Genomic DNA, 25,790 nt, shown 5'->3' on the forward strand with positions numbered 1-25,790 from the left:
TCTCTTCTATAACATGATGGCATTCTCTAGGAATGGGATAGGGGAATAGGACATAAGAGGTAGGATTAATTCTGGGAAAACCCAGGTTCTAATTCATCCTCATCCATGGAAACTCATTGAGTAACTTCATCCTTTTACCATGTGATCATGTCCATCCTGCCTCAGCCCTTATTTCTTATGGTCTTGGGTTGCTGGGAATTGTAGTTCATCAACCTCTAGGGGTACAGACCTTAGCAGCCAGGTTGGTCTGGTTCCCAAAGAGTTGTACCTGTGTTAGAAGTATTCCACTGGCTGCCAGTTTGTTTCTGGGTAAAATGCCAGTATCCGTTAACTATAAACCCCAATATACCTTGGCTCCAAGCAGTTAAGAAATGATTTCTCCCACAACTCACCCCTGCTCATTGAGATTGTCTGACAAGTTTGCTGGCAGTTGCTCTAAGTACAATCAAAAATCCGAAACAGTTGATAAATTAAAATCTATTTATCAAATCAAACCTTTAATATGGTCTTTAGGCCAGAGAGCACAACAATAAAATGCATAAACCTGTAATTGTTATTAATAAAGCTTTTTTAAAAAGACATAAAATGCAGTAAAATTACTTAAAATGCATTATTATAGTAAATGTAATACAGGTAGCAGTGGCAATCACAGAAATCTATTTTAAAACTCACCTTTTAAAATAGTTCTTTAATAGTTGATTTTAATATTTTTTAATTGCTGTCCTAAATGGTTTGAATATCTCAGTTCTTAGTTTTGATTTTATGTTTTATTGTCAGTTGCCAAAAAGCTTCTGCAATTCGTGGTGTAATTTTAATAAAATAAACTCAAGATTTAAACACACATGGCTAGATGAATAAAATGATATTAAGCGTCATTTGAACATGCGTTTTACTGGCTTCTTCTGTGGTATATTGCTTTCATTCATGGGGAAGCTGCTAACGTAACAATCAAATCTTGGAGGTTTTGTGTGATAAGGAAATTATTTGAGGATTGATTGCACTTTTGATTCCATGTGTAAATTAAATTAGGGGATACACTGATTTATATGCTTAGCAAATTCAAGATAGAGGCGCATAAGCCACAAGGTCAGTTACATAAGCAAACATAAATGTTAAGTGAGTTTGACTCCAGGAAAGCTGTTCAGTACATAAGCTTAGCTGAATCTCTGTGCTGTATTATTATTCATGGTAGCCAAATAAATGTCAATAATAAAAGAGAATTAAAGATTTTCATTTCCCAGAGGTAATTCTTCTAAGACTGCTTGATCTTTCATTTCATTTATAATTCATTTCTGTATCAGGATACAGCAATTCACCAGGCAGTGTATGACATGAAGTCGTTTAATAATGATTAAGAATGTAAAAATGCATGGCCCGTGGGTAGTTGTCAAAAGACATACCAGTGTATTATTGTTTTTGCCATGTTCTTATAGATCCTTCCATTCTTGAATATCAAGCCTCCTTCTCTTCGCATACCATTTATTATAAAATACCAAATGAAAAAGAGATATATGTGTCTTAATTTACCATGTAGTATAGTTACTGAATTATATTACAGTACAAAAGCTTCTGTGACCTGGGTTCGGAGAAACGCTTTGCTTCTGAAAGACAACAGCAGAGTCCATAGAATTGGATTCTTCCAGAAACCAGTGCCAGGAATCAAGTCACATGCTGTAGGAACAGAAACTGTCAGGGCACCATGTAGACGCCAAAACCAAGAGGTGTTATTTTTGGACTTGATGCCCAGGATGGTTACTGAGATGCTAAGTGAGAAAAGGGGCCCCAAGTCTCATCACAGAAGAAGAGTTGGGCAGAATAGTTCTCCAAACTCTCAGCGGTGCAGGAGAAGCACGTAGTAGTACTGCCTTTAAAGGTCAGAGACGGGATACATCCAGAGTATGAAGACCTGGAAGAGGTGTTAAAGGGACCAAGCTGGAGTTACTGCATGTGGTTGATAGAATGTGGTTGTCTCAGACAATAGGGAGAATAGGAGAGAAACTGATAATGCAGAAAGACGGGGGAAGGCAGTGTCAAACTGTTGCACCGTGAGAAAAAGAGAAACTTGTTCAGGCCCAGACTAAGTCCAGAAGGGAGACAGTGGCAGTGCGCATGACTAAAAACTAGGATTGAGTTCTGGCTGTGATCCTACATAAACCGCCTCCCTCGAAAGTTCTTCATACAGTATAGTTGTGACCCATAATTTGAGAGTCCCGCCTTGGGTTTTAGTGATGGGAAGTGTTCAGTAATTGTAATATTCCTTTTCTGTATTGTGTGTGGAAAAAAATCAGGAATAGCAGCTTGCAAGGTTTTTACAGTCAAATGTGCCTTGGCCAAGTAGCACAATAAGGTGAACATCTTCTTGAATACTTTCGATTGTCATTTGTACTGTCAGTGTGTGAAGGAGACATCTAATCTACTTAGTACAATTCACCAGGATGTTTTCACTATATATCTCCTACATGATCTAGCTTGGTGTTCACTTGTTAGGCCATTTGTATGGAAAATAATAATAATAATTAGAATTAAATACACACACATAGATACATACATACAGAAGCCAGAGTGGGAGTGGTCTCCCCACTCATTTCCCACCTCATTACTCAGTGCATAATGGCTCGAGGATTATTTTATTTGAAGATCAATTGCAGTGAAAGTGCATTATTATTTAGAGTCACAATGAACTTTTATAACCTGATGTACAAAGTCAGATAACATTTGTGATGCAAATTTAATTTCCTATGTATGTTCGGTATTCTAAGGGAAGAACTCAATTGGTCCCATTCAAGAATTGGTAGAAATATTAAAGGTATTAAGTAAGGCTTTCATTGTGCCATAAAATAATGTGGAATAAAAGCATTTTATGTATCAGAAAAACTCTTGGCTTCTTAAAATCATTCAGGTCTTGCCATTTATTCAAGAGGTGTGGTGTGCAGTTAAATACGGCCATTTTCTTACACTGAAATTGAAGCTGTCTTAATATAAGTTTATACAAGGATATTAGAAATACCTCTGTGTTTTACATTTGCTTTTTACTGGTAATTTTTGTTTTTTACACGGTAACAAAGTTGGATTTAAAAGCTGGCTTTTGTAAAGTCTATTTTGTAATAGACCTTATGCTATTGCTGTCATCAATGCCTGTGAAGATCATAATCCATACTTTCAATAGATGTTCCATTTTTTAACCTTTGTACATTTTTGCTTTTCCTAACGAGATTGACTTATCGTTTCATATCATTAATGGGATTCTGACAGCATCCTATTGAGAATGGTTTTAACTTTATAGTTTAGTTACTGGTGATGAAGTCTGCTGTTTGACTATGTTCAAGCAGAGAACAATTCTACTTTGTTTGCTCATAGTTTATAGGGTCCCTGTCACCTTCCTTTTACATAAAGGAATCAAACAAGCATCTTTATTAGCTCCATTTTGGTTTAACCTTTTTTTAACAGTTTATGGTCATACATCCTGACCTTGATGGTTGCTGGCAACATGCCTGTTTTATCATTCACAGGGATGGAAGGAAGACCAAATTGGTGAATTGGTGTGATAGGGAAAAACTGAGTATTAATTATGAAAAAGAGAAGTGGTGGTTTTCAATAGCAGAAGGGACAAATCCAAGCTCAACAGATAGAGAGTGGTATCTCTCCTTCAAATAGAAATTCTTCTCCCTGAATCTCTATTCCTGGAGCTAACTCCAGCGACTGGTTGTTATAGCCTTGTTGCAGTCTTTAAATATTAACGTTTGCGGGCCAGCTAATTTTTCTGGTCCCCAGAAGTTTGCCAGCCACAATAATGTTGCAGCTTCTGCATAGGACAGGGGTCTAGAAATGGAATGATAATGTGAGGTAGTCCTGAATGAATGCTTAAAGAGCACCTTAGGCCTCCTTCAGGGCATCCCAGCTACTTCTTTAAGAATGGAAACAGTCTGTTTCAGTCTCTGCCTGAATCCACCTGCTAGTGTTAAAATATTTAAGGAACATGATAGCCTTAAACCACCGGGTTAAAACTTGCTATTGGCATGAATGAGAGGAAAGGAGGCTGCCTTGCCTCCATTAGAAGAATGACTTGGGGCAGGAAAAAGAATCCATAACTGGCTTTGAAACCAGATTTCATTCATCAGGTAGATTTGGTTCAGTGCTCAAAACTTGCCACCGTGTATCTCCACTCTCCTTGGTACAATATCCAGAGACACTTGGGAAGGGCCTTTTTAAGGAAGGCATTTGCTGGGTTGTTCTTTTGGCATATTTAGAAGACAGGTTTTTCAGAACTCCGTGGAAAGCACATGATGGAGCACCTTAACAGCCAGGTTCAAGCATGCAATCATGGGGCGGGGTGGGGGGGAAGGGATCATTAAGAGATTTTCCTGGCTTAGAAACTGAATGTGTCATGTGCCATGTATCTGCAGGGAGGCACCTTTCCTCTGATCTTCTACCGGGTGCCTCTTTTCATCTTCCTGGCTATCAAAATACGAAAGTGGTGCATCAACCCCTAAGATGTCCATCCAGGTTCTGCTTCTGTTTACAACTAGACTGAGATTAGTTCTATTGTTCCTGACTTTACAGATGCTGCAACCATATAGTTTAACTTTTTGATTTGTCTTATTTTACTTGTAATTACCTGTAGTTACAGCAGTAGAATTGTTTTATTTAGCTTCAGGGTCTTCCTGGGTTTCTTCTTCAGTTCATGTCGTTGCTGGGTTTTTTTAATACTAATAGCAAGCCATCGTTGATAAAAATAAACCAATCTAGGTTACTTTTCAATTTCTTTAGCATCTTTAGCCATGACACACATTTGCAAGGTCATCTGCGCAGGGGTCAAAAAAGTTAAGATGGCAGCCATGACTACACAATTGAAGCCCTGGTTTGTTTTGTGTTGCATGTATGATGGAGGTGGAGCTTCAATTATGGGATCACAGCCACACCTTGACTTTTGACACTTCTCCCCAATCCCCTGGACACTCTTGCACTTTTGCATGATATTTTGAACCAGAGGTGCAGTTTTTTCAGATCAAAGGCGCTATGCTCCAGAGAGCAGAAAATAAGGCTAAGAGCAAGGCCAACATTATGTGTTATTAATACTGTACAATAACTGCTGATGTATTTCATAATCTTACCCTATAATACTAAAAATTACAATTCAGGGACAATTTGGGAGGGGTCTCAAAGCTTTTAGCAGGCACATGAAGCTTCTGGGAGTGTTGTTTCAGTTTTGCCATCTCTGAATGTAGACTTTGTGCCAAACCGCTAAATTGATTTCTTCATCTGTTTCCCCCACACAAATATTTCACGGCATTTGAAAAAGAAATCTTTAAAAGTCTGGGTTATTCTGCTGTATTGTTTGGCCTTGAGATGTGTGATTAATACGTTCTGGCCATGATTAAGCAGACCACCCATGCTATGAAGGCTTAGTGTAAAATAATTGCGTAGTTTCAAATTATTGTCTCACGCATACATTCATAAAGATAGTTATTAACTGCCTTGGATTTAATCCACAGGAATCAGTAGTCATCCTGTTAAATAAAGTGTCTATTCATTCAAGTCCTCATGAATTTAAAAAATCCAGTTAATATTTATCATAACAGATTTACCATGTTCATTTGCAGCAGCAAACCGACAGTCTTGTGGCTTCTAAAATATTACAATATGTACTGTGGCATCAAGTGTCACAAACTATAGTCCACTCATCAGATGCCTGAGTTACTGACATATATACATTGCTTGCATTCATATATGCATTCCAATTTATCTTTGGAGTACAGTGGGCAATGATGGCAGATACATATGTATCTTGAGTTTATTTCATTCTTTATTGATTGCATTTCTATCTTGTATCTCCTTCAAAAGCTCAGGGTAATGCTTTTATTTATAAATAAAAAAATTCCTTTCTCATCCCTATGGGTGGTATGTGTCTTCCTCAATCTTGGGTCCTCTACCAGAAGCCTGGGAGTTTGAGGGTTCTGCACAGTATCTTAGTTGTTCCTGGCACTGCACTATTCTGGACAGAGAGCTCTGATGTTGTTCCTGGATCTGTTGGAGGCACTCTTCCAGCTTAGGAGTCACAGCCTTGAGTGCTCCTACCACCACTGGGACCACTTCGGCCTTTGCTTTCCACATCCTCTCTAGTTCTTCCTTCAAGCCCTGGTACTTCTCCAGCTTCCCATACTCCTTCTTCCTGATGTTGCTGTCACTTGGCACTGCTATCGCTACCACTGTCTTCTGGTCCTTGTCTACTACCACGATTCTGGTTGATTGGCCAGTACTTGCCTGTCCGTCTGGATCTGGAAGTGCCGCAGGATCTTAGCCCTGTTATTCTCCATGACCTTCTGAGGAATCTCCCATCTGGACTTGGGAGGGTCTCACCCATACACTGTGCAGATGTTCCTGTACACAATGCCAGCTACTTGGTTGTGCCGTTGAGTATATGCTGTTCCTGCTGCATCTCACACCCTGCCACTATGTGTCGGACTGTCTCTGGGGCCTCTCTGCATAATCTCTTTACACAATTTATTTATTTCTATGGCTGCTCATCTTGCAGTAGCGACTCTGGGTGGCTAACATAGAGTTAAAAACTCACAATACAAAATATCAATCCAACAACAATAATAATGGCACTCCAGTCCTAATCCTGCATTCCAACAATTAACATCACACTGGCTCTTGCAAAATGTATATTGTTGTGTATTACATTCATTGCTCCTCTAATAGTGTTCCTGGTGTAGGTATGTTTTCATCTGGCTTTGCCATACAGCCTGGTTGCTCTGGTTTTTATTTTTTGTGGGGTGTTTAGTAAGTAAGCACGTTCTACCATTCAGTGCCTCTAGGAGGGATATATCATCCCAATAATGTAGCTCAGCGGGTTCCCAGTTTTTTGGGCCAGAAGGCCCTTTTGAAAAGCTGTATACAGGGATGTGGACGATCAAGGAGATGGCTGCTTCATTCACAAAATGGCTATTTCCATGAATGTGGCCAGTAACAAAAAACCCATTTTCCCATTTACCAGGAGATAAACTGTCAAGATAACTCTCAGTCCCTGTCCCTAGCCATCCAGGGTTTGTTTGGGTGTGTGTGTGTCTGTTGTGTGTCAAGTGTTGGTCCCCAACATACAGACATACATATAAATCAAGATGGTGGCCACAATAGTGCAGTTGATGTTCCATCTGTTTTTTATGTGTCACACACTTCACAAAAAGAAAAAACAGGCAGAGCTTTGATCACACTGTTCTGGCCACCATTTAGACTTTTTAACCATACCCTGCAGATACCTCTATATACATATACATGTACTTATTTAGTTGTTTGGCCAAGTAGGTAAATTTAGAAACAAAGAAAAGGCCTTAAAGCCCCCCCATGTTATTTTCTAAGGATGCCTGTGGGGCCTATGTGGAATGCAGGTGCATTATGGAAAATAAAGATGGTTCTCAAGATGGTTTTTGCTTTATATAATGTAACCTTCCTTTTAAGAATGTTGTTTCTAGTCTACTTTCTAAAAAGTGGGATGGTGTAGAGAGTAAGGAAGATGACCTTGTATTATATGGATACACAGGCTCCGTTGCCTAGGCAAATGGGGCTAAAGCATCTTTTAAGTCCAGAACATTTAGATAACATTCAGAAGTGGCTCAGGCAGACACTTCCTGATTCCCTGGAGAATAAGAAGGGGGAGGAGGTCCAGCACAATCAGGCTTGCAAGATTCTGTCATTGGAGCCTATCTCCATGAAAGTAGTTTTAGCTTTCCTGTGGAGTTGGTTTCCTGGTCTGGTCTACCTAATCTAGTGGGGCTGACAGATGGGTAGACATGTTGTATACCAAGGAAATTGTGGGGGGTACAGTGGAATTGTAGTTCCAATCCTCCTCTTCCTCTTCTTTTTCTGTACTGTGATAAATTATTTTTTGAAACTGGTCTTGCTGGGTTGATATTACTTTTTCTTTTCTCCCCTCTCTTTTTTGGGATAGGCTTTGTAATCTGAGAAGTAACTGATTTAATGCCTTAAATTCCATGGCTATAAACAGTCACTTTTTCTCTGCGTTCTAGAGGGAAACAGTAGGAGCATGATATCTCAATCACTTACATAGGTTATAATATAATACAGTCTCCATCTACTTCTATAATCATTTAGATTATTGAGAATGCTTCTCTTTAAGTTATTTACTGTAAGTTCTATCTTGTCTGTTGCAGTTGAAAGAGAATTTGGTGAAACATTTAAATTCTTGGTAAGGCCCACTAAATAACTGATAGCCATTGTCTATACTTGTTAGGAGGCAAGAATTATTAACCAAGACTCTCAAGGGTCAGAGATAAGCAATATAGCCCAATGTAGGTTAAATATTGGATTCTGAAAAGTTGAAGAGAAAAGATGATGCCCAGAAGAGAGTTTTTGAAGAACAGGAATAGGTGCAGAATTCATTTTTATTGATCTCCATGCATGACTCTGATAGGTTGTTTGCACTTTAGAGAATGTTAAATATATTCAATAGATTGTATTCGAAATCAGTTGTAATAGATGTCAGTTTCAGATGGTGCTATGATTTAAGGCTCATTAATCCCCACAGAGAAGGGAAAGATTCATCTATATTTAATAGGCAACAGTTGGAACCCATCACATAAGGTTAATGGCTGGGTTAACACGTATGCCATGCTTTCCTGAATATTCTCCTTCAAGGGTTGTGGACAAAACAGGGAATGTACTGGCTTTGAACTTAGAACTCAACCATTCCAGTTGAACCTTTCTTTCGGAAGAGTCCAAGTTGACTGTGTTCCATTAGAACAAAACTGGAAACAGCTTGTTTCGTTTTGAACTTGGAGCACTTAAAACAGCTGCTTTGAGGCTAAAACGACCCTTTTAGAGTTGTTTTGTATAATGAAACACATGGAAAAGTGATGCTCAAAATGGCCAGTTTTGCTCCAACTGTGATTTCATCTCAAAACAAAGCTCCCCAAATGCACGTATTTTGTTTCAAGCCCAGAATACTCAAAGGACCTCTATTTTCTGTATCTCAGTTCACAAGCTGGTGTGGAATTTGACTGCCATTACTCCAGTATCAGAGACTTTGGGTGGAGGAGGGTGTAGAGCAGGAAGACGTAGTGTCTGTTGAACTGAAACAGATGTTAGACACTTCGCATTAATTTTATCTGAAAATATACTCTGGCCTATGCAAATTATACTACAATAAACTGGCAGTTATTTGATTTAAAAGCAAGCGTGAATTGTTTGTGGGAAGGCATATTCTGAACCTCATGCAGGTCCAAAGTTAAATGTGATAGATGTTAGAAATGATTCTCAGAAGAGGTAGCAGAATTCAGTACATAGGACTAACAACAAAAATGCAATAAATTAGCTATTCTATGCTCTTCCTACCACCTGCTCAAACAGACTGTAATTTCTGTAAATCTGTACTATATAGTATTATGTGTCGTCCCTGGCAATGGAAGAAGAATTCTGTAAGTAATCAGTTATCAAATAATGGCAAATATAAAAGCTATGCAAATTGTCATCACCCAGCCCAGCCTGTTGTAGTCTCCTTTCTTTATTATCATATCAATTGACTAAGCACATACCAGACAAAACGAGGTTATGGGAACCACCTAGAGCATCATGCACCATTAAACATCAGTACTGCTTACACGAACATCTGCAGCGCCGAACTTATTAGCTTAGGGTATAGCAGAAGAGGGATAAACAGCTTTCTTAATCACTTGTAAGAAAAGAATGGTATCCTCATGCATGTATTGTTTGTCAAGAGGAAGTTCATCAATAATTGTATAATTATAGTGTATTAGATTAGAGTACCTATTGTAAATGGCTGGTTTCTGTTCATATCTCTTGAAGTCCCATCCGTGGGCACTTCAGCATTCTGTAAACTGCTCAGTTCACTCCTTTTTAATGCCTTTGTGAAGACAAGTGGGAATGTTCGCTTGTCATTTGCTGTGACTTTTTTTATAGTGTTAACTGTGGATTTTTATATGCTCTGGATATGTCAAGATCCTGACAATTGTATTTGAGAGATTTGGTTCCACAAGATAGGACCTATATTTAAACTTAAAAACTTCAGAGTAAAATGTGCCCTAAATAAAGAATTTCTGTGATTATTTGTAAATATAGTGTATACCTATTGCTGCATATTTGGAAATGTGAATCAGGTGAGTGAATTAGAATAGCTAAAATTCCTTATTATTGAGGACCAGCAACATGGTGCCCATGGGCACTGTGGCACCTTTAATGCCACTAGATGGCACTTATTGACCTTCAGATTAAAAAAAAAAAAATGACTGAATTTTTCAGCCATACCTCACAAGAGGTGTTCTCATATCAAACTTCATGTGATTTTTTTAACCTTGCCACAACATACAGCTTTTCAAGCATCTGTGCAGCAGCACTCAGTATCCATTGGATGATGAGTTTGGGCCTCTGCTTGTGACTCAACACTATAAACCCAACTCAGTAGGCATCTAGTTTGCTATATAGACATAGTCTCTCACATACTATATAATAAATCTCCCCTATACCCTATCTCATATTCCTTTCTCTCCTTTTTAGATTCACATTTATTATATCTTTTATACCTTCTGTGTCTCTTATTTGTATTTTTAGTTTTGATCAGTGGGTGTAATAAAGATTGATTTGATTTGATTTGATTCATGTGATTTTGACCCTGGATGGATGGATGGATGGATGGATGGATGGATGGAGGTGGGTGGTTAAATTCGTGGCCACGAAATCATGAAATGTAGTTCTCCTTCTGAAAAGAAATTGCTGACTGTATTCTTTTCTGTTACATAAAACCAAGTTGGTTGACAAAAAAGTGAAATGATGCATTTCACCATTCAAAATACAGAATAACTATCAGCACCAATATAAAATGTCCATTGTAAGCAAGATAAAGCAGCACTTAATTAAACATTGAAGATAGTTGAAATACATTTTTGACACACAATTAAAATAAATTGAGTAGAAGTCTGGGAATCTCCATAATGAGGGCATTCCAAAATTCAGTTCCTGGTAATACAGAATCCTCTGTCTTATTAATTAGTTACAAATCTAACATAATCTTAAGTCTGGGCATATTTTAATAGGTGAAAATGGTTCTTGGAGTAACTTGGTCCTAGGTTATTCAAGGCTTTTGAAGCAAATCCCTGAATAAAGGGGTTAGCAGTGTCATTAGACTGCTATCAGAAGCATCTGTTCTGAACAACAAGCTTCAAGCAGGAATCTCTGGAATGGCTGTAGCAAGATGTAATGTTTTGCCAGAGTGATGCACATTACTTTTAGCTTGGAAATATGCAATAGACCAATAGAGGTTGTTCAGATACAAGGCAGTCTGTGGCTGTATCCCTTGCTTTTAAATTCTGACCGCTTCTCCCTGAAGTTGACAGGTATATTTCATCTTTTCCCAAGTTCAGGTTTTCCAAGGCCTAAATTGTGACCTAAGCAATTCTGAGAGCTGGATAGTCTGGCAATCACTTTTGGGGGTGTTTTTTTCCACTGAATTTTATCTTCTTTGGCATGAAGGAGGGTCTAGACTATATAGCTCTGTAGTCTCATTCCAGTTCCAAGACCAGAGAATTTGCTTCCAGAGTGGTAAATCTGTATCTGAGGTTCCCTGATTAAAGTACCAAAAAATCAGCAGTTCGCAAGTTCACTATAATGTTTCATTGGGCAAAATAAGGAATAAAATGGGGTAAGAAGGAGCCAAGAGTGGAGCAGGTAGTGTCTCAATCTCTAGTTCAATTGGAAGGTAGAAGGAGAAATTATTCTTACACAGAGAAAGAAATGCATCTGCATTTGTTTTAAGCTAGAATTCTTCCTCCCCTTAAAAAATCAAGTTCTAGGTGGAGAATCTGATTGTACAGGGGAATGTTATATCATGAATACCACTGCAGCAGGCTGAAGTATTGCACTCCAATATTGATAATATTCTCAGTAAGATCTGCTCTGCGTGTTAAACCCTGCCATTTAATTTGTTACAGAAACATTAGATCTGCTTACAGATTACCACAGATACTAGATAAGGCCTCCCCAAAACAGGACAGTGTCTGTCCTCTTAACCTTAAACCACAGTCTGGCTAATCTGCCCCAAATGCAGACTTGAAGGAGATCTTCCAGCTAGATGTTCTAGGGTCCAAAAAACAAACACAGAAGGGCGGGAAAAACCTACAGAAAGGTATGAAATGATGCTGATAAAGAAATAATATAAGGTTATTCAGTTAATAAATATAAAAATGCTTTAAAGTGGGTCTGTTCTAATCTAACCTGGGCCTAAGCAGGTCAATAGGTAATTTTGTTTCAAGCCTTTGGTTTGTTCAGGATTTGCTTAGCTGCAATTTTAGCAGGCTGCTCCCTAGCTGATGACTGCCCTGGGTTTTCCCATCCTATGGTCAGACAGTCTCTCTAGGGATTATCTTATCTCACCCTCCATTCCTATCAGTTGTTTGCCCTCTTAGATTTAGTATCTGTCAGGTATAACCCATTTCATATGCTTGCTACTTCAACCCTGAGATTATCCCCTTTGAAGGTGGCTTTCTGATTGCGATGTATCTTGGTGAATTGTAGATTCAGGTGGACCCATCAGCTTTGTTAAGAGATGGGTCATCCTTTCATTCACTTCAGACTTCTGTAGAATAACAGCTTCATCCAACTATCTAGTCTTACGTGGCGTTTCTGTCTTGATGCATCTTGCTAAGCTTTAGATGTGTCATGTCTTTATTGAGTACCTGAACCCTTGCTCAGTAGATAAGTTTGCTCTTCGCCCAAACATTTCTTGGAGTAGTGATATGTCATTCACACAACCATCTGCCCTTTCACAAGGATCCATTATTTTCATTATTTTCCTAGTCCTCTTTAGTGGCTTCTGGTATGCTATCTGGATCTTTGGGTATGCAAAATACCATCTTGGTTCCTGCAAGTCTCAGTATTAAGTCAGCTATGTAGCGACTGCAAATGAAAGGATACAGTTCTGTTGGTTTCAGCTCCTTCCCCCTGCCTGAATACACACTGGTGATAGAGGCCCCTACCTGCACCCATAATCTGTTTTTATTTGGAGTGGTTTTTCCCAGATATAATAATTTGTAATTTCAGTCAGAAAAAAGGTTCTAGAGCTGTGGCAAAGGGTTTGCCAGAATGCTCCTGTTTGTCCTTTAACTGCTTGCAATATTTTATTTTGGATATTTAAAACAAAGAGTAAGCCCAGGAAAGCTTTAAAAGAAAAGTAATTAAAAATGACAAGTTGCGGCATAAACCTGACAATGTTCAGGAAATATGCAGGATGGATATTTTTCATTTATGCCTGCTAGCATGTTTGTTACTGTGTTCATAATGAGCTGTTCTTTATAGCTGGAGTTGTTTTGTTTTTTGCTTTCTTACTGTAAATGACAGTGGGTGTCTAAGCCATGCTCTTTATTTTTATGAGTATCTTTATCCCCACGTCATGCTTTTACAGGTTTGGTATGCAAACATACGATTCAGAAGCTTTTGGTAGAAAATGCCTGTCACAACTGCGATTATAATAACTAGCATCATAATGAGTTGTGTTCCATATGTGGAAAATAATCTATAAACTAAACTGTTACATAATTTATATTAAAATGTGCATGCAATTATTTTGAAAGGGAGTAAATCCTATACATTCCAATTACAGTAGCAATTAAGTGAAATTATGTGGATACTAATTAGATGATCCTAAAGGATCATAGACTTGTGTACTTAATTATCAGAGGAACAATCAACAACTCATTTAGGATGAATAAATGTATTTCATTTGGAGGGGCAGATACTGCTGTAGTTTTTCCTGCCATCATCTTTCAGAGATAATTCCATTGAGAACACTGTGATCTATTCTATATTTTCATGAGTATAGTTAAGAACAGAATGTAACCTTTGGAGATTAGCATAAATTTCAAATCTCATTGTGCCTCAGAAAGATATTAAAAAACATTATTCTTAATAAAACCCATTTAAGAAAACTGCAGTGTAAGAAGCAGCAAAAACTAGAAATCTTTGGGGAACATAAGTAAAGGCTGCAGAGTTTATAAAGTCCTTTGGGAACAATTGGTGGAATCTTTTATTTATTTATTTATTCGTTCATTCATTCATTCCTAAATCAGAGATAAAGAACTAGAATACACTGTTACAGGTTTACTAAACGTTAGTTTCACTCACAGTTTGCGTTTATGTAGGATTTTAACCTAAATGGTGTTGAATGCGCAGAATTTTTTTATCCAGTGGCAGGGGTCATCCACTTTTTTGACCAGGGACTTTAGAGTATCTTCTGGCTCCCATAGGTGCTTGGAGTCTTACCCACTCATCAGTGTTGGCTCTAGTAGCATGGCCTGTTACAAAACATGTCAGGTCGTCTTGCTATTGCTGCTATAAAACCTGTCTCCATTTTTCTTACACATACATTTGGATATTTTTGGGCGACATCACCAACACATGATTTGCCAGGAAAAGGCCTCCACATTCTTGGACAAGAACATGAGAAATGTACCAAATCAGACCTTGGTCCATCTAGCTCAGGACTGTCCACAGTGAGCACCAGCAGCTCTCCAGGGTTTTAGACTGGAGTTTTTTCAGCCCTACTTAGAGAGACCAGTGATTAAATCTGGATCTTCTAGGATGCAAAGCAGGAGAAAAAAATCCATTTCACTGGATGTATTCAGGTGAGGGCTAGACACAAAGGACTGGAATGCTTTAATGTGGATTTCTGTGCTGAGCAGCAAGTTGGCTTGTGATAACCCTTTCCAGCTTGAGAATTCTGTGATAACAGGGCCAAAGCCTCTTCTCAGATATACAGTTTCTTGTATCTCCCCTCCCACCTTCAAGAGATCTCTGCAAAGAGAATGAAAATTAAGAACTGTCTGATGGGGATGAAGAGCAGGAATGGCAACTGTATAGCAAATCTCCTACCTAAAATAAGGCATTTTTACTCCACCTGCCAATTCAACATCAGCACAGGAACCGATCATATAGGGAGGTAATAGGCCATCTTGCACTGCATGTGTCCAGAAGCTAGATCGCTGTGTCTCTGGAATGCTTTAATCTGGATTCCTGAACTGAGGAGGGAGTTCAGCTTAGTGTCCTCAACGGCCATTTCCAGTGCTAGGATTCTGTGAATATTGGTGAGCATTGTGCAAAGAGTTAGAGTAGGATCTGTGGGTATCATCTTTTCCTGTGGGGATGGAGAGTGATAGATAGCTTGGCCAGGATCTGGAGCTGTCATATTGTTGATCAGCCACATAATAAGACTTTTACACCAAGCACACTACTACAATATTCTTGGGAATACAATTTTGTTCCTAGAACTACAGGTTTTGTGTCAGTTTTCCAACTGAATTAAGAAATCCTCTGATACCATCAGGGAGGAGTGCTCTTCTAGTACTGGTGACTGAGCAGATCTGTGGAAGTAGATAGTCCTGAGCTTGAGAAATTGATACGGAACTTGCATCTTATTGTCTCTTATAACTTGGGAATTGGACAAGATCATTCCACTTGTGATGAAAATCCTCAAGAGCTGAAAGGAAACTATTTCAGTCCTGAAACTGATCTTGATATGATTCATGGACTGAATGAACAAAACAAATGGATATTTAATCCCAGTTAGACTGAGGTGCCAAATAGGACCACTGAGTTTGGAGTCAAAGGAAAGATTTAGATCTAATATATAAATGTGTATATTCCCTCACTTCCTTCAACTATGAAATGCCCCTTGATCTAGCCTACCTTTAGGTTCTCCTGTTTAGAAAGCATACAGAAGTTCACAAAATAATGCTTTACAAGATATGAGAAAACCCTACTTTCTGATAGCCAGATGTTACATTGATTGTAAGAGAGGAGAGGCACCAGCCAGTAGAAAAGAGAAAAGAAAGCTTGGACCTTTGGCTAATGCTGTACATTCATGCCCACACCTTAAACCCATCCAGGCCTTACTAAATTTGCATCTCTACTACAGTCAACTTCAGCTCACCCCCCCCCCCCCAACTACATGTCCCTTAAGAAAAGATAGGCAAGACAATGCAATAACAACACTGGACTACTCTGCAGGATTGACATAGACCACTCTACAACTCAGTCCAACTGGGCTAGTTTGTAGGTTATGTAACAATCATGGCTTTTTCTGCATCCATTGTCGGTTTAATTGTTAAATTGTTTAGAAACTCAGAAATATCACCTTCTCCAGACAGTGTGCATGTTGGTTATTACTAGAACATTTATTCATTGGCTACAAGGAGTGAAAAGCAGCCTTTGTTACAAACAGGGAGAAGAGCCACTTCATCTTTATTTTATAGATTGCTGCTGCTTACAAGCCAAGCAAGAAAGCTTAGGAATCCAGGGGATAGGGTTTATTGGGGGAGAAATAGTGCTGGTGTTTCCCTTACAGATGCTGATGCTCTCATCTCCTGCTCTAAGGTTATATTCCAAATTCTAACAGGAAAACATGTGATTAAGTAATATGTGTGTCAGTAGATGCAATTTGTAGCACAAGCTATAAGCAAAGCATAAAATAACCATACCATGAAATAAAGTAAATGTAAAATCTGAATTTCAGAATGTAAGATAATATGTTACATTTTGCAAACACCTACCATTTGCATTTTGTTGCCTGTGGCACACTGTGACAGAAAGTGATGTGTAAGTGGCCCTATTTTGTACTTTGGAAGTCACATACGTCCAGTTGAGCTTTATTCAGTCATACAATTTATGGTGAGAAAAAACAGCATAAATGCTACTACTTCTGTTATCAGCAGGATAAGGAGCCATGGAGTTTGAAAATTATGGAGAAATAATAGAAGCATGCCTAGTGAAGGATAATTTTACATTAGTACATTGAGTGGATCGCATGATTCAGTTTATAACTAGTTAAAAGAACCATCATTTAATCTTTTAGTTAACAGTGCTGTAATTTTCTGTGCACCTGTAGTCAGCCTTCAATTCATGCTCACATTTTAATTTTCTCTCATTTTTCAGGCATTTCTCCATGCTCCACCAGTGCCCGCTTTTGAAATGTGTATGTTTGGATTTGTGAACCATTTGAAAGATTGCTTTTGAAAATAAATGATTTGGGGGACGTGTGATGCTTGCTTGGCACTTTTAGTCTGCTCGTGCACACGCATGCAGATACATGTGCAACATTGCACATATTTACTTCTTGAGAGGTCTTATCATCTAAGCTATAAAGATAAACAATATCAGATCCAAAGCAGGTTTATAATACACACCAATAGAGTGTAATATTACATTGCAGCCAATATGCTATGTAATAAATTACTCTCCCAAAATAAAAATAATAGCTGTGCTGATGACAGACTTTAACTAAAGACCCTTCTGGACAACTCTCTTTTAACTGACTCTGTAAAGTCAGTAGTGGCATCCAGATTTTTGATGGGAAAATCTATAGGATCTTTCTTATGTGACCTACCAGAGGGTTGGCAGTTTCCTCCTGCAGAAGAAAGATGGGGAAATGCTTCTTCCAAGAGGGTACTTATGAAAATAGGATCATGCCTCATCATCTATAAATAAAATAAATATGAAGAAGTACGTCATTTTCTTGTATACAGATGTATGCAGAATTGAGTCATTTATGAACAGTCACAGGTTTTGATGACTTAGATTTTAGTTTCCCCCTTGGAGTTTGGGGAAAGGGCTCCAACTATGGAGGGGAGAATATGATTACTGGACTGCCTCTACAGTCCCTGCTGGTTCTTTTCAGAAGCCAAGAAATCTGAACTTAGAAAGCCTCCAAAGAGACCTGTTCCTCACTAGGCAGGATAGCTCGCAAAGCCTGGAGGATTCACAGGATCCCCTCCCCTGCCGCCTTAGGCTCCCCAAGTTCTCCACTGGCCAAAATCAATTTCTTCCCATTAAAGTGGAGATTGGCATGGGAGTGGAGATATCAGATAATGAATGGGAAAGGATGGAGGGAAGCAAGTGCCCTTTCATCCTAATTTCCACCTTGGGGGGCTCTGGACAGGAGAATATTTGGAGATGTGAGAGATCTTCAAGATGCTCCAAGCTAGATTTGAGATTATTCTGTAAGAGTTCTTTAACCTTATGGCAGTCCTATAAAAGCTTATCCTCTCCAAAAGAGATCAGAGTGGGGAATTGGGGCAAGTTCTGATCTACTTACCTTCCCTATATGAATGATTTTGCATGGTGGGATTTTACCCAAACACAATCCTGAACTTACAGTTTCACAGGTAGTGATTCAAAGACCTAGCTCTTTAATAAGCTAATTTTATTACACATATTAGGAAAAAAAAATAAAATCTGCAATTGCTGACTCAAGTCTGTCTGTCTGTCTGTCTGTCTATCTATCTATCTATCTATCTATCTATCTATCTATCTATCTATCGACAGACTTGAGTCAGCAATTGCAGATTTTATGTTTTTTTTCCTAATATGTGTAATAAAATTAGCTTATTAAAGAGCTAGGTCTTTGAATGAATATATATATATATATATATATATATATATATATATATATATATATATTTCAAGTCCTGCCTGTGCGCCCAAATGGACTGAGAGTCAGTTTCTTAGTGGGAAGGGCAGTCAACATCTGGACATGGTTATTGTAAGGGACTTGACTGTTCTCAGTGTCTCTGCATCTGACCTGGATATGTCTAGCCCTCACATCCACATTGCTTACACAGTTTCCATAAACATTTTGATAACTGTGTCTTTTGTTGTTTCTTATTGCATTATCCTGGTTATTTATTTAGACTTTAAAAATAAACATAGTTGTTGTAAAGCTTTTTGGATCTCCTATAACGGTAGGTTTATTCTTTCATCTTACTATTGTAATTTATGCACTATGAGTGTTGCCTGACATGCAGGCTTTTTAATTTTCATAATTTGCACATCAAAAAGGTGTTAATGACATCACTCCCTTAAAAACCATATCTGATTATGAAGAATGTGTATCTGTTCTGTGACTGCAGCACTCTAAACTGATTTCCCCACACATTATGAGTTAGATGAAGAATGGTATGTTCAAATTTTAAATCCCTTGAAAGAATTTCTAGAAATTGAGCAGAAATGCAAAGAGAGTGGAAGCAAAACTAGAAAATGTTTCCATTAAATCTATAATGCCAAACAGGACCTACCATCCAGATTTTTCTTCCTCTCTTTTTTTTTTAAGGAAATTGGATATAATTTAGTGGCATATTTTTTAGAGTGCAAAGCCATTCTGCCTACTTCTCTCTCTCTCTCTTTTTTTTAACCTCCATCAGATCATTTCTGTGTCTTGTTTGCATCTGTCAACTCCTGGACTAAGGAACTTGTGGTTCTCCCCATATTGCTTGCCCCTAACCATTGGCCATACTGACTGAGATTTACCGATTTCAGAAACATCTGGAAGACTGGAGTTTTCCCATCCCTGCTATCAATGCTCAACTTGGGATAGATTGAAAATTAATGTTAGTGTCTTGGTTAGGTATCATAGTAATGGTTGTCTCCTGGAAAGGCCACAAAGCCAACTCCTTGCTCAGTGCGCAGGTCCAAAATGAAAACATCCTTGGCTTGGGGCTGCATGGCCTCTCCTTGAAGACATCCATGGAAATGGTTGCTTTTGACTAAGTTGCCATTCAGAATCTGACCAAATTATGTTGTAAACATGTTTTTTTAATTTTCTTTCTTTTAGAAAATGAAGTAAGAGCTTTCCCAGTCTTAATTAGTGACCAAAGTGAGATAGTTGACACCAATGGAGCTGGAGATGCCTTTGTAGGTGGTACGTACCCTTTGCACATTATTCTGTTTGGAGATGTTCCTGTTCTCCCACCTTCCTCTCCCTGCCCGCAACTTCATTAGAGAATGTTGATGATAAGTGTTTGTGTTTTTCTCTAGTATTGAACGTCAAACTTGTTCTTTGCAAGCCTTCATTTGCATCCTAAGAGTATGTTTTAATGGATTGTTAATTCTCTCAGGAAAAATGTGTTTGTACCTTTAAAGATAATATGCTATTATGCAACATCTACATTGTTTTCACAAGATTAATTGTGCCTGTCAGAATGTTGCATAAACAAAACTGCATCAAATATGCTTTGAGGAGCACTCCAAATCTCTTCTGGCTTTAAAATCTTAGCACACTGCTCTTCTTTTAGCAGGTTGTAGTGAATATTAAAGAGTATGAAAATAACTAACATTTGAACTATAACTTTTTTTCCTCAGTGCATCTGTTTCCTAGGCTGATGGTGTGGAAATGCCCCTCCCCCCGAATGATATGTTTTAAGAGTCAGAAATAGCATAACATCTGCTACGACTTACATCTGATCTCAAATGTTTTTTGTTTTAATATTGAGAGGGGATAAAGGATGCAACTCTCTGTCTCCATTGTTTAAAATGTCTCAGATAAATCAAAACCCTGTATAGCTGCAAAGTTACCTTGTTGATAGTAAATCTCTGTGTCTTGCGACAACAGGCTCTTCCATTTTGAAAATTCTAGCTTTGAACGTCTTAAAGCCATCTACAACACTCTCCTTATTTTCCTCAAAATACAGCACTTGTTCTTATTGTACGACTAAAGTTGTTACTGCCACATCAAGGGAAGGGAATATAAGAGAGTCTTCATTTCTTGGCTCAGTTTGTTACAATCTAGCTTTATCTCGAGCCACCAATCTTGGACTACCAGATCCGTGTTGCAGAACTCGTGGTAGCAACGAGGTTCAGAAAACACAGACTTAGCTGCCATCTGGTAGTTGTTTGGGCATTAGCCCAAATCTGACAGAAGCAGAATGAATCTCTTCTCCTTTTTCTGTTAGGGTGACATGCCAAAGAGGCCCTAGGACGGTTAGTTGGAGGCTTTCCTAAAAGGCATTTACCTGTGTTATCAGATGATAAGCTTGTTCTGTTCTCTAAGCATTGTGGCAAGGGAAAAGGATGATGAGAAACAATTTGGGGAGGTGGAATCATAGATTCCCCATTCTTGTCACATTAGGCTTGTCCCTATCTCAGATGTCTCCGTCTCTGGTCAGTAAAGCTCCAGCTATTATCTCTCAGACTCCACTCATTGACTTCAAGATTTAAACTTCAGGAGATGTGGCAAAACCACACCTAAGGAACTAATTTCGGAGTGCAATTGAGAAGCCTACTTCCATGTTCCTCTTCCATAAGTCAAGGCATTTTTTATCCTTCAAGAGTGTTATTTGTAGTGCTCAGGCTGAAACATGTGGTTCCTTCCTCTTTGGAGAGTATTGAACCACATATGTATTAGAAGTAGGGGTTAGGGTTAAAAAAAGCTAAAGCCAGGCAAGGCATTGATATTGAATTCTAAACATATTCTGTTCTGAATGCATTTTCAGCTCATCTTCATTCTGAATATAAACAGTAGGAGGCTTCGTAATGAGCTTGCTAAACTTATATAGCTTACAGAGAATTGACCGCTCTGAGTCCATCTTCAAGAGGACAATATTTACATAGTGTTAGCAGATGGAGAGCAACAGTTTTACATAAAGTTCACTAAATGTACCAGAAAGAATCTATCTACTTGTATGTCTGAATTTGAACCTTTTTTTAGCATTCACTCAAAGACCAATTAGGTATTTCTTAAGAATTAATATTTGGAATATTTGGAAAAGAAGAGAATCAGTGGAGCAAATTCCCCATTCTTCATTCTCCATTTGTATGAGGCAGGCTTGGGAGAACTGTCTACACCTGGGGTGTGGGACAAAAGGATCAAGTTATGTATGAGAGCTAGAGAGAAAAGGTTCTGGCAGACGGTGGGAGGGAGAATAAAGTTGGTGAGAACTGGCTGCGTCCCAAGTAAGAATGAAAAGTGGAGACAAAAGAAGGCCTCATCTGCCAGAATGCCAGAGAAAAAGATTGCCTCCATCACATTTGCAAGCCTAGAAATATTTCCTGCATTTTTACAATTAGTATCTGATACCTGAAAAACAGACAGATTTCATAGGGAAAAATCTTGATTATAGGAAGACATGGTTAAACCAATCAGAAGTCAAGGAATTGGAAAGTGTAGCAAAGCTGCCTGTGTAGGTGATTCTAACTCTAGAATACAGTAGACTGAATTTCTGTATTGCTGTCATTTTACAAGGTATTTCTAGCTTCCTTTAGGGGCAAAAGCAGCTTTCACAATAAAATCCTTTCAATAATCTATATACTGCTAAAACTCTCATTGTGTTTATCTGTTTGTACCCTCAAGTTAGAGCAAATGGTGCATTATACTGCAACAATTTTTGAATCAAGGTACCTAAAATCTGCCAACTTAAAGAATGCGTTAAAAAAACAGGACCCATTACTCTTGTGGAACTGAAATTTCCATGATGTTCAGACCAGTATTATTTGCAACATTATGGTCATTCCAACATCCCTGTGGTCATGTGGCTGTGGTTTCCAACACTCCCTACCAGCTTCCCATGAGCAATGGGGAAGCTGACAGGAAGTCAGAAGTTGCTCCCGCTCCCACTGCTTTTTTGCCCGCCCATGGTCATTCTGTTTCTCTGTTTAGGGAAGTAAATATTGACTTATTATTGAAGTTCATTTGCTACTACAATTATTTTTCTGTTTATGATATATACTCTTCTTAGATGATCATGGGACCATCCAGCATTGGGGTAAAAAAAAATATATATGGTCAGCCTAAAATGTAATGTTTATTCTGGTCACATCAGACTGTATTATCTTCCTTTCAAAGGATGATCCAATAAGTCACAGGGTTGTTCAGTAACAAATAAAACAGATACCAGTAATAAAAAGAAACATTCAGCTGAAAATATTAAAATATAACCCAGATCTGCAGCTAAAACCAAGAACAGAATCAGGAAGACAACAACTCCCCCTCCTCCTCCTCCTCTCCTCAGAACTTCTCCTGAAGCTATAATGCTGGATGGTAAGTGATTCACTAGTTGTCAGGGGCCATTGTGGAAAAAGTCCTCTTCCTTGCTCATTTGGGTGTCCTTGTTGGTGGATGAAAGGCCTCCATTAAGTGCAAGTAGGTTGATATAAATGAAGATCATCCTGCAGGTGGCTTGGCCCTGAGCTCCCACCAACTTCTTCGTTGCTCCCTTCAGATGACTTTGTCTGCATGCTACGTTCTGTGCACCCTGCATGGAGGTTCAAAACAGTGGAGCAATAGATTGGGAAAGAAGTGCAAAGGGTAGTGAAGCTCATGCAGACTCTAGATACCATTGGTTTATCATGATGATAGAATGTTGTATGGTGTAATACAGTATGGTTTGTCAGTATATGTACAACATAGGTTGCTGAGGCTTTTAATCTTGTGTTACTGAAACACACTGCAGTGTTGTTGTCAGTGGCAATGTGGCTGCCCACTGCAGGTTCTACCCATCTTAAGTGGCCCCTGCACCATTTTACTCCCAACTCAGGAAGAGAGAAAAGGCTCCCAAGATGAGCTATTTTCCTTAAAAACCTTAGATCCCTTAGATCAACTCAGAAAGTTTCTTCAAATCCTTCCATTTCTTTGCTGAAAAACGTTAGATGATTTGCACATTAGGAAGCTAACTGTGCTTTTGTCGCAAAACATTCTTGTAGAGGTTGTGGTGGGACACTGCCAAGTGAGATGGACTTGTCAGAGGACTCTGTTTGGTTCTAATGGTGCGTGGCAGTGGCGTGGTAAAGGCAGGGCCTTCCTTTTCTTTCTGCTGTTTACAGAAATTCAGTAGCACAGCTCACTGGCAAATGCCAAGTGTGAGTGTGCTGTCCACATATTGTAAGTTTAGGATGCCAGTGCCTTGCAGTGTCTAAAGCAGGTGGATTTTCCTTCTTTATGGTTCTGGCATTTCTGCTTTTGTTTAGGCACCTTATTTTAAATATAGCTTTATATTCTGTCACAATCAAAGGGAATATTCTCCTTACTCTACTGAATCATACCCTACCCTACCCTACCCTACCGCCTGTTTTGTCCAGGAAAACCACCCTATCTAAATGTATAGGCTACCCACACTAGCAATTTAAATGTCGCCTAGAGCTCTCTTTGGTGATACATCACTAATGCGGACAGGCTTTGTATCAGCATAGCATGCTGTGAGTTGGAATATAAGAGAGGCATTTTATAATCCACATCACATAAAACTGGGAAGATGTTGCTCTGCCTCATATGCTATGATCATTTTACAAGTCAGGGTCTATGTGTCCTCATTTTTCCTTTGTCTTTCAAGCCAATTTTGGACTAGGAGAGATGTGTCTAGGCAGCCATTCAACAGGTGCAGCTTCTCCAGTCACATGAAAGAAACAGTCCTGAGACTTCTCCAAAATTCCACTGTTTGCTTAAATACTACTTTGCTGCCTGGAAACCAAGTTAAACAAAACTCAATTAGGCTTCTCAAGCATATCCCAATCAATCCTCCACTTCTCCCTCCCTTTCATGCACAAACACTAATCTGTAGAATAATAGTGGAAAGAGTTTTTTTCTCTCGCCATCCAGTAGGTGATTTATTAGTAATTTTAGTGGCAGGTTTATGGGTGATATAATTTTAGGAAAGCAAGATTTAGCTGGAGATGCATTAAGAGGGAAATAGCTGACTATAGTGCCTGCATCAAATTTGGTCCCCTGGTGCTGCATATCCGTTCTTCCAAGTATATCAATTTCCAAGGAGCTAGTTAATTTTAGGAGCAATAGAATGTTCTGAAAATGAATGGCAGAACGTTAAAAAACTGGCACTCTCTACTTCCTCAAAAATTCACATACACAGAATTTTTGCCTTCACCCCAGCTCCATCCTGTTATTTTATTTATAACATCCATTCCAGCATATTCCCACCCAGAGTGCTCAAGATGACTAGCAGCTATCATTTGGTGATCCAGGGGCAGCTCTGCTTTCAGACAAGAAACCTTCCACAGGAAGTATAGTCCTCTTTCAATAAATTGACCACCATGTCTTGATGTTCTGCTAATCAACAGCTTCTCTGCCTATTTGATCCTAATTTCAGTATTTTCACCTTTGAATTCAGTTCATTATCAAGCATGATGGTCAAGGTAGTTAATAACACTAAAACTGAGTATCATAAATGTATTCATGATATATGCCACCATATCATGTAAATATTAAGCAGTGCTGGATCAGATGAAGCCCTATACAACACAATGTGACAGTGGCCAAGATGCCGAATAGTCATTCCCCAGCACCATCTTCTGAAATACAATTGAACAGGAAGGTTGGGAACTACTACAGAGGAGTGTTCCTAAGGATAAACCTGTCTTGATATATCACAGAATCAGAGCTGAAAGGGGCCCTCTACTCAGCATATATACACTAGAACAGGGTTCCTCAACCTTGGCAACTTTAAGACGGGTGGACTTCAACTCCCAGAATTCCCCAGCCAGCAAGTTTGAGGAACCCTGCACTAGAACATCTCTGGCAGATGGCCATTCAGCCTGTGTCTGAAAACCTCGAGTGAAGGAGAACTGACCATTTCGTATGGCAGCTTGTCCGACTTATACAGTCAGGAAGTTCATCCTGATCCTGTCATCTAGCCTGTTGATTCTGGTCCTTCCCTCTGGGGCAATAGAGAATCAGTCCACTCCACATTCTGTGTGATAATCCTTCAGACTGCTATCACATCTCCTCTCAGTCATCTCTTCTGTAACATTATAGGATCCAAGACATTTAGCACTGGAATACTCTCCCAGTCAAGTTCATGGCATTGTTAAGCAAGCATTGTAGAATAGACCATTTTGTGTCCTAAAGCTGGCCAACTTGGAGACTCTTGGATTGCACCCAAGAGTTGGCTGGCTGTCTTCATGACATGCTGTGGACAAGCCTCCAGCAGTGGATAAAGAGGACAGCAGCCTAGAGGACCTTCAGTATGTGCCAAAGGGCTCCAGGCTGGCTA

The 25,790-nt window shown here is 38.9% G+C and overlaps 1 protein-coding gene across 3 annotated transcripts in view; it reads left to right on the top strand.

Annotated features, from left to right (window-relative positions):
- ADK (adenosine kinase) overlaps positions 1 to 25,790 on the top strand; it is a 233,151-nt gene that overhangs the window by 189,645 nt on the left and 17,716 nt on the right. For all 3 annotated transcript variants that reach the window (XM_088128731.1, XM_088128748.1, XM_088128741.1), the window contains one exon: positions 19,628 to 19,714. In XM_088128731.1, coding sequence (XP_087984857.1) covers positions 19,628 to 19,714 — 87 coding nt within the window. The remainder of the gene's footprint in view (positions 1 to 19,627; positions 19,715 to 25,790) is intronic.

This window comes from Python bivittatus, unplaced genomic scaffold (genome assembly GCF_059951505.1).
Source record: "Python bivittatus isolate LINGU-HERP-01145 unplaced genomic scaffold, Pbiv_v1 ctg000050_np1212, whole genome shotgun sequence".
Taxonomy (NCBI): Eukaryota; Metazoa; Chordata; class Lepidosauria; order Squamata; family Pythonidae; genus Python; species Python bivittatus.